Below are 9,849 nucleotides of genomic sequence, written 5' to 3' on the forward strand. Positions count from 1 at the left end.
AACTTCTTTTCCCCCTTGAATGTACGTTTAATAGTATTTCAACACAATTCCTTCCTATTAGACCTATATTTTATCGATTTCAACATAAGTATAGATCAGTTTTGATAGGACAGGTCAAAAGGAGTCGAACGGGACAAACCGGGAGCCAAAATACCTTCTCACGCGCCCTCACGCGCCAATATAAGGTCGGGGGTTCGTTTTCTCACGCGCCTGATCCGCGTACAGTCGCACATCCACTCGCGGCCTCCCACACGCCTCGCATGTCCTTCACGCGCTCGTCTTCAACCTCTCCTCCCTGCAATTTTTCCCAATCTTTTCCTTTAATACCCGTTGTGTCCTGAAGCAAAAATTTCATCTCTACAGCTCGAATTTCGTTCTGATTTCTTCTACAACTTTATAGATCTTCTAACAACGGTTCTAATAAACCTTATTTCATAACTTATTATGCAGTGTGAATCAAGATATCGAGATTTGAAGGTTCGGTGATATGGGTTTTTCGTTACCTTCGAATCACCGTCCGATTCAGCTCGTGGCCGTATCCCCTTCCTCAAATGATTCCTCAGCAACAACCCCTCTTCCTTTACCCTTGATTGATGTCCAATTTTAAGCAACCAAAACTCGAATTCTCAAAATTTCCTCCTCTGTTTTTCTGGGTTTTTCGCTAATCACCATTCTTCGTTTTTTTCTTCCTTTTTAAAGCTTAATCCAGCCTTAACACACTTCCACATCCTCTAATCATCCACTCATCCATCCCACGCCTCCAGCTACGCGTTCGCCGCCCCTCATCCCCCCTTTACAGCAGTTGCTTGACGCAGCTGCTTCGTTTCGTTTTTTATTATTATTATTATTATTATTATTATTATTATTATTATTATTATCATTATTATTATTATTATTATTATTATTATCATCAAACACACCACACATAAAATACAAAATACATTTATCATTATTTTTAGGTTGTTACATATATATATATACCGTGAAAAAATAAATAAAATTATTAAAAATATGTTATAATATTAAATTTTGAATTTTTAGAAAGGATGAAATTAGATTATATTTTATATTTTTTTAATACAAATTATATTAAAAAAAATTATCCCTTATAAATTTATTTGAAATAAATATTTAAAAAAATTAAAAAGATAGAAAAGAACTCTTACAAAAAAAAATTAAAAATTAAAAAAAATGATAAATTTGGGAGAAAAGAAATAGGAGGTGGGAATATCTCTGAGTATCAGTGACTGTGAAGGCGGCGGAGAGTTCTTAGGTTGACCGCTTTCAGCTTTCCAAGTTTGAATAATAATTTATTCAAAAATTCAAAACAAAAATGTTTTCAAAATACCTGTAATGCCCCCAAGCCCATAATTTATTCTAAAATATATTCATAAGAACTTTTATTTTTTTTATTTAAATATAATAAAATACTTTATTAAAAAAAAAAACACACTCGGACAAAGTTACATTGAGCCATTGGTAAATCCAAACATTACGTTTGAACTTATGGCATTTGATTTTAATATTTTCGCTTAAGCGAAACATTTTTTATAAAGATAACAAGCGCATCCTTTTCGGGTAGAACCTGCTTAGCCACAGTATGGTTCGCATACTCATCGATCCATTTTCTTAGGTTTGGAAACTTGTGGTTCAATAGCTTAAATCCTACCGCTTCTTCAATGGCAGGAATCCACCCAGCAAACACGAACCCTACAATGTCCACAACTCCCATTTCGTCTCCTCCGAAGAACTTCTTGTTTTTAAGCTCATTCTCAAGTGGTTCAAACTTCTTATGCAATTCTTCTATAGCCTTCTCTCTCTCCTCTTCTTTGCTTAGAGAAGCTTTCTGCATCGCGGGCACCACCTGAAAAACAAAAACCTTACTTTTCCACGAACATCTATAATAGTATAATATTGTCACTTTGAGTATAAACTCTTGTACTAATAGAGACGTATTCCTTACTTATAAACTCATGATCATCCACTTAATTAGTCAATGTGAGACTCAACAATCCTCCCCTCGAACAAAGTATACCAAGAGCCTCCCGTGAGGTCTATATAGCCCTTGAACAGCCTCCCCTTAATCGTGGCTCGACTTCGTTCATTGAAGTCCTCAAACAAAGTATACCTTTGACTATACTTTCGAGACTCACAACTTCTTTGTTCGACATTTAAGAATTTTATTGACATGACTAAATTAAGGGCATGACTCTGATACTATGTTAAGAATCACAAAACCTCTACAGTGGTATAATATTGTCAACTTTGAGCACAAACTCTCATGATTTTGTTTTTAGTTTCTTCAAAAGGCATCGTACCAACGAAGAGGTATGACATTTGGAGATTTTATTGACATGACTAAGTTAAGAGCATGACTCTAATACCATATTAGGAACCATAGAACCTCTCCAATAGTATGATATTGTTCACTTTGAGAATAAACTCTCATAATTTTACTTTTAGTTTCTACAAAAGGTCTCGTACCAATAGAGACATATTCTTTACTTATAAATCCATAATCGAATGTGGGACTCCCTCCTAACAATCCTCAACAAAACTGAGCCAAAAACCAAAAGAATAAAAATAAAACATACCATGTCATCGATGTACTTGGCCCAAAACCTAGCTTGAGCTCGATCGTAGGGTTGTTCGGGGAAGATGGGATTGTGTTTCCAAGTATCTTCGATGTATTCAAGAATGACCACGGACTCTGAAATGGGGTTGCCATTGTGGACAAGAACAGGCACCTTCTTGTAGATTGGGTTGTATTTAAGAAGCAAATCGCTCTTGTTGTTGTTCAACAAATCTTCTTCAATGTGTTCATAATCCACGCCTTTGAGTTTGAGAGCCAACTCGATTCTCCGGCTAAAGGAGCCTGACCGGTAACCAAACACTTGTACTTCTTCCGCCATGCCTTTCTATGCAAAACTAAATGGGTTTAAGTAGAGAGGAATGGCGAGCCTTGACTGCTGGGTCGCTGCACTCAAGACCCGCCATGTCAGCATCTTGGGGTTCAAGATATCGGTTTCGTAAGCCATTACGTAAGTGGTGGATCTGCTTGTCCCCCTTCATCAATTATTGTGCTCATCTTTCCACACCAGTACCACAACTTTTTTATTTTCATTATTGAGATTTCTTTTTCCCATTTTACCCTCAACTTGATCTGCCCGCTTTTTATATACACTAATGTCCCATGTTCATTGGGGGACGCGAACAAACCACCGTTTATAAGAGTGTGGAAACCTTCCCTTAGCAGACGCTTTTTAAAGCTTTGAGCGGAAGCCCAAATGGAAAAGCCCAAAGACAATATCTGCTAGGAGAGGATTTATTTATTGGGATCTTTGGGGTCCTTCCCCGTCAAATTCAATTCTGGTTTTCTTTACTATGTTATTTTTATTAATGATTATTCGCTGTTAACTTGCTTTACCCTTTAAAATTTAAATACGATTTCTTTGATATTTTTTTTCAATTTCAAAATTTTGTGAAAAATCAATATTCTACTCGTATCAAGATTTTCAAAGCGATGATGGTACTGAATTTACTAGATTAAGTGGATATCTTTATTTCTAATTTTGTGTGTAAATTTAAAATTTTATTCTTTGCTATATTATGATAAACTTTGTTGTTATTATTTTTTTATAGCTTCATAAGATTTAGAACTTAAGTTGTATTTATTTTTAGGTTCAGTTGATGGAAAATGAACATTATAAACTTTATTCTTATTAAAAATTGAGAGCTTCATATGGATAAATTTAAAATACTAAGTATCAATTCTCTATTACTTAAATTTTATTCTAATATAGATTACATATATAATAAACTTACGTCTTTCGCCATAAGGGGATGTAGCTCAGATGGTAGAGCGCTCGCTTAGCATGCGAGAGGTACGGGGATCGATACCCCGCATCTCCATTTCTTTTCTTATTTTTCTTTTTTATTATATCAATAAGAATTAACTAATTGAACACACACTCGTGGGCGTGCCGGAGTGGTTATCGGGCATGACTAGAAATCATGTGGGCTCTGCCCGCGCAGGTTCGAATCCTGCCGCTCACGCTTTTTCATTTATTTTGTTTTCTTTTAGATTATTCTATTATTTTGTTTGTTTCTTTTTCTTCTTCTTCTTCTTCTTCTTCTTCTTGAGTATTCATCCTATTATATTGTTTCCTTCCTGATTATTCTATTGTTTTTTATTGTTGTATAATTAAAAATCAATACATATTTTTAAAAAATATATCATTTTATCAATATTTTTTTTAGTATATCAATAATATATTTAGCATTAATTAACCTTCAATTAGAATCTAACATGATACTATTCCATCATTTGATTGATATTTCAAGTATGTTAATAAGCGAATATTTTCTTTTTATCAAATCAAAAAATGGAATCCAATGTTGTTTATTAATTGATAAAAATACGGTTTTTTTAAAGAATTTCAAAATACCTTTTTATAATAATTTAAAAGTTTATCGTAGAATTAAGATTGTGATGTTTATTAAAGTATAGAATTAACATCCAAAACTTCATTATGTTTGGGTGTGATTGGATGATATGAAAAATTTAGGGTAGAATTTACATGACAATCAAATATTATTATTATTATTCGGTAGGATATTGTTTAATTTCAATAGTGTCTCTCAATATTGCTTAGAAAGTAAAGGACAATGAGTAGGATCTTAATGAGTTCTAGATCTCCTGAGATATACTTTTTGATTGACTATTTAGTAAGTCTAGATCTTCCTCATTATCTATTTTAACCGACTTCTTTTAAAAATGTTAAAAATACTTGGAATTTTGAAGGTTGTTCTAATTAGGTGCTTGTGTTTCTTGTGCTTTGAAACATTTTTCAAACAAAAAGTATCGAAGGGTGGCCGATGGGTAGAGCCCTTTTGATGTATTCATGGAAGAGGTATTTGATTAACTGTGGAATAGAAAATTCTATGTTGTTTATTAGGATTGAATTGTTACAGAAGACGAATGAGGCTGTACAGAAGATTGGAGTAAGAATTCAGACCGCACAGAACAGACAAAAGAGCTACACAACGCCAGAAGAAAGGATCTTGAATTTGAGGAGGGAGATCACGTGTTTCTCAAGGTTGCTCCTATGAAAGGAGTGCTGAGGTTCCAGAAGAGAGGGAAACTTAGCCCCTGTTTTATAGGCCCATTTAAAATCTTAGAGCGTATAGGACTAGTAGCATAAAGATTAGCTTTGTCACTAGCGCTCGCTGCCGTCTATAATTTGTTCCACGTATCCATGCTCATAAAGTACACCGTTGATCCCTCACACGTGATTGACTTTGAACCATTACCTTTCAGAGAAGATTTGAGTTACGAGGAATACCCCACAAGGATCCTAGCGAGATGTGTGAAAACTCTGCGGAACAGAAAAATTAGTCTGGTGAAGGTGCAGTGGGATAACCCACTTGCCCGAAGAATCAACTTGGGAACGAGAGAGTAATATGAGGACACGATACCCAAAGATGTTTCAAGATCTATGAGATTTGAGGAGATTTAATGGGCGTCGGAAACAAAATTGGGAGAGAAAACGGAACGGGAAAGAAGTTCGGCGACCACAGAGATAAGGGAAAGAGAGTAAAATTGGGAGAGGAGGGAAACCACACGGCCCAACCCAGGCGCGTGTGACCCAGGGACAGTCAACCTAGGTGGCAGTCCAACTGGGTCGGTTTTTCTCCTTTTGCGTAATTTCTCTCTTTTAACTCCTATTTTGGCGTCATTTTCACCCGTTAGCATAATTTTTACCAATGTAGGAACTATTTGAAGAGTTTGGCCAATTTTGGAGTTGCCTAAGGACGCAAACTCGAACAAAAGTGTCACACTTTTTAGGTAGGTGGCACCTCAGAACCTTGGAATTAGCTACACTCGCAATATGCATGAAAGCATGATATGAGAAGTATGTCATAGAAATTTGAGCATGAAATGAGTTGATTTAATGTATGTAAGAGCACGTTAAACGCGCCTCTAGCATGATATAAAACATGTTATGGGAATCTGATTATATATGTTTGAGCATAGAATGAGTTGAGATGACACGTGTAGAATGTGATTATGTATGTTTACTGAAACACGTATGCACTATTCTATGAAATGAAATTTATGACTAGGTTTCCATGTTTAGATGATTACGATAGGTCTTTATTACATATGTTGCAAACGATTAGGGGTTCGCCAACTAACCCCTAACCATAAACCTAACTCAATTGTAGGGGTTCGGATAGCTATAGAACTGGCCATTTTACCATTACTCAGTGGGGACTTCTAGAAAGTTTGTTAGTTAATTTCCTATTAGTGAACCTATCAGAGTGGCAGGAGTCCACAGTGATACATTAGAGTTGGTTGATCTTGTGACTCTTAATTTATTGATCATGCATATGAGTTAGCGGTCATATGGGGGACGATTAGGGGTTCGCTAACAAACCCCTGACCGTAAACCTAGCTCAATTTTCAGGGGTTTGAATAACTATAAAACTGACCTAATTTATTGCCGATGGTTCTTTGTGGGGAATTATAAGGAGTTTGTCAGTTAGATTCTTTTGTGAATATGTCATGAGTGGCGGGGTCCACAGTAGTATACTTGAGAGTTGGTCGATTCTTAGAATGCATGAACCTTATGTACCGAGGACTTAGTCATCATCAAATGACTAACCTGGAGACCTAGAGAACTTGAGAATATTTCGATGGCTGGAGGTCCAATTGGGACCAAGAATCAAGAAATAAAATGAGTAAACCTAGGGGTAGCACAGGAGGCGACTAGGTTGGGGGATGAATCCCCAAATGAGAATAAGACATTGAACGATTTAACTATAATAAATAAAATTTGAAAACGAACTATGAATTACTAGCAAGCTGCTTACTGAGTATATTTTATATACTCATTCCTGCTACTTTGACTTTCTTTTAGATGAGGCATAATGAGCGGAAGTGGCGGAGGCACACACAAACTGGGGGCTATGGAGTTTTAGGATAGATCGGAGTCATGTACCCCATTGATATGTTTTCTTTATGAACTCTTTGTGTTTTTTCTTTTTGTACTTCTTGACCTTACGAACTATCTGTGCCATGTTCTTTTGAGTGTGCATTGTGTGGATCTTCAGTTCATGATGCATTTTAAACAATGTCGTACTAAAACTAAACTTCTTTTATGTGCATGCACGTTTAAAAGTTTTAAATTTAACACATTTTTACTTATTTCCACGTCAGTGAATAACAGTCTGTGGCTCGAGTCCCTCGAAAAGTGGGTCGTTACACAAACACAATTCTAATTTTTATATAAATTGATATGCATAGGTGTGTTGGAGTGGTTATCGGGTTTGACTAGCCTACACAGATTCGAATCCTGCGGCTCACGATTTATGATTATTAAAAGTGACATCTTTTATCTTAAATTCTTTTATATTCTTTGCTATATTATGATATAAAAATTTGTATTATTATAATATTGACAGCTTCCTAATATTTTAAATTTATCTCTAAAGTAAAATACTAAAAGTATCAATTTACTACTAAATTTCTTACTTCGATAGATTCTGAACTTATGATTCACGTCATAAGGGGATGTAGCTCAGATGGTAGAGCGCTCGCTTAGCATGCGAGAGGTACGGGGATCGATACCCCGCATCTCCATTTTTTTCTTATTTATTTTTATTGTATATAATAAATAACAATTAACTAATTGAAGTGACATATGTGGGCGTGCCGGAGTGGTTATCGGGCATGACTAGAAATAATGTGGGCTCTGCCCGCGCAAGTTCGAATCCTGCCGCTCACGTTTTTCATTTATTTTGTTTTCTTTTCGATTATTCTATTATTTTGTTTCTTTCTCCTACTGAAATGTACTTTTGAAATAATCAGTGGTAAGGGTATTTTTAGACTTTTTAGAAGTTTGAATGTTATTAAAAATTTTGAAAGGTTATTTTTTAGACAAAATACAGTTAGAAGTATTTTTAATAATTTGGTCTAAAATTCATAATGAAAAGTGTAATCCTTTTTAATTGACCAGTATCACTAGATATTTCCCATAGTATTTTAACAGCTCAGTCGTTTGGAAACAATGAGAGGTCTCCCATCATTAATTCATGACAAGTAAGTATGTGACATTAGAAATAACAAATAAGCATGACTAACCAATTTACCCTAAGACACTAGATAGGTATAGATTAGGTTCGAGTGAAGCGAGTGTTTTGAGATGATAAAGGCTTTGATGTGGGTAGAAGGTGAGATATTATGGGATGAGAGGGTCAGCCACTCAGTAAAGACTTGGATTGGTTAAGACTCAAGCAACGGAGTTATACTCGGTGTCAGCCACTCAGTAAAGACTTGGATTGGTTAAGACTCAAGCAACGGAGTTATACTCGGTGTCAGCCACTCAGTAAAGACTTGGATTGGTTAAGACTCAAGCAACGGAGTTATACTCGGTGTCAGCCACTCAGTAAAGACTTGGATTGGTTAAGACTCAAGCAACGGAGTTATACTCGGTGTCAGCCACTCAGTAAAGACTTGGATTGGTTAAGACTCAAGCAACGGAGTTATACTCGGTGTCAGCCACTCAGTAAAGACTTGGATTGGTTAAGACTCAAGCAACGGAGTTATACTCGGTGTCAGCCACTCAGTAAAGACTTGGATTGGTTAAGACTCAAGCAACGGAGTTATACTCGGTGTCAGCCACTCAGTAAAGACTTGGATTGGTTAAGACTCAAGCAACGGAGTTATACTCGGTGTCAGCCACTCAGTAAAGACTTCGATTGGTGGGATAGAGAATGATAGTTTTGTAGCCGCCACTGTGATCGCAACAAAGGTATCTTTAATACAAAATAGGAATTATATATATATATATATTTAAAAAATGAAACTTGAAATAATATTTATAATTTTCCACCTCTAAAACTCTTTACACTTGGCCAGATTTTTATTGATGAGTATTTTAGGTAATTATTTTAATTTTTTCTTTAATTACTTAATTATGCAAGTAGCCAAGTGGGCTAAATGTCCAAATTCATCATCTTTTTTGGATGACTTGTGGTTTGTTGACTGTTGGTGGCTTAGTTTTCCAAATTGACTAAGTTAGGCTTAATTTTGCAAATTTACAACTTGAGAGCTATTTTTGCAAATTATAACTTTACAAATATGGAGTTCATGTCGGTTAAATTTCCATATTTACCCATTTTTAAGGTTAATTTCTAAAATACCCTTTTCCGCTATTTTTCCAAAAATACTTTTTTGGGTTAATTTTTCAAATTCACGACTTTAAGTAAAACCCACTCCACAAACTTGGAGTTCACGTGGGTTAAATCCACAAAATTACCCTATTAAAGTTATTTTCTTTTTATGCATATTTTTCCAAAAATACCCTTTTAGGACTATTTTTCCAAATTTGCACTTAACGCGTTCTTACTTGAACTTTTTCGTACTCCCTCGAGCATAGCATGTAAATGAATTCTAAAGCTTAAAATAAAACTCTTTAATCGAACTTAAAACGAACCTTTTTTCTGAAACATAACATATACACATAACGTGAACACAATAGGTAAGTAACATCTTAATACCTTTTTTTCGTTCTTTGTTTTTACACTTTTGCAATTTTTTTGTACTAATTTTTTTCTCCCCAAAACGTTCATGCATATTTCTATCTATCTTTCAACATTTGTTCGATCGATCTAAATTTTCTCTCGTTATTATAAATTTTTAGCTTAAAAACCAATAATATTATTCAAAATCACTCCTTATAAAAACATTTCCAAATATGAAATTTAAAAAATAAATTGATGGGCTATCCAAAATTGGGAGACTAGGAAGCCTTTTTGACTTTTTTTTTTTTTTTTTTTTTTTTA

At 35.0% G+C, this 9,849-nt stretch overlaps 1 protein-coding gene and 4 non-coding genes across 5 annotated transcripts; 4 read left to right on the top strand and 1 right to left on the bottom strand.

Moving 5' to 3' along the window:
* Positions 1–1,385: 1,385 nt before the first annotated feature.
* Positions 1,386–2,934, bottom strand: LOC111438220 (probable glutathione S-transferase). The gene is made up of 2 exons (XM_023076186.1): positions 2,595–2,934; positions 1,386–1,864 (listed from the first exon to the last, which is right to left on the bottom strand). The coding sequence occupies exons 1-2, from the start codon at positions 2,910–2,912 to the stop codon at positions 1,520–1,522; spliced, it is 663 nt and encodes a 220-aa protein (XP_022931954.1). The 5' UTR covers positions 2,913–2,934; the 3' UTR covers positions 1,386–1,519.
* A 905-nt stretch (positions 2,935–3,839) lies between these two features.
* On the top strand, positions 3,840–3,912 carry TRNAA-AGC. The gene has a single exon. It is a non-coding gene; the product is annotated as a tRNA-Ala (tRNA).
* A 62-nt stretch (positions 3,913–3,974) lies between these two features.
* Positions 3,975–4,056, top strand: TRNAS-AGA. Its single transcript has one exon. It is a non-coding gene; the product is annotated as a tRNA-Ser (tRNA).
* A 3,516-nt stretch (positions 4,057–7,572) lies between these two features.
* On the top strand, positions 7,573–7,645 carry TRNAA-AGC. Its single transcript has one exon. It is a non-coding gene; the product is annotated as a tRNA-Ala (tRNA).
* Positions 7,646–7,708: 63 nt separating this feature from the next.
* TRNAS-AGA lies at positions 7,709–7,790 on the top strand. Its single transcript has one exon. It is a non-coding gene; the product is annotated as a tRNA-Ser (tRNA).
* Positions 7,791–9,849: the final 2,059 nt, after the last annotated feature.

The sequence above is a fragment of the Cucurbita moschata genome, unplaced genomic scaffold (assembly GCF_002738365.1).
Source record: "Cucurbita moschata cultivar Rifu unplaced genomic scaffold, Cmos_1.0 Cmo_Scf00072, whole genome shotgun sequence".
NCBI lineage: Eukaryota > Viridiplantae > Streptophyta > Magnoliopsida > Cucurbitales > Cucurbitaceae > Cucurbita > Cucurbita moschata.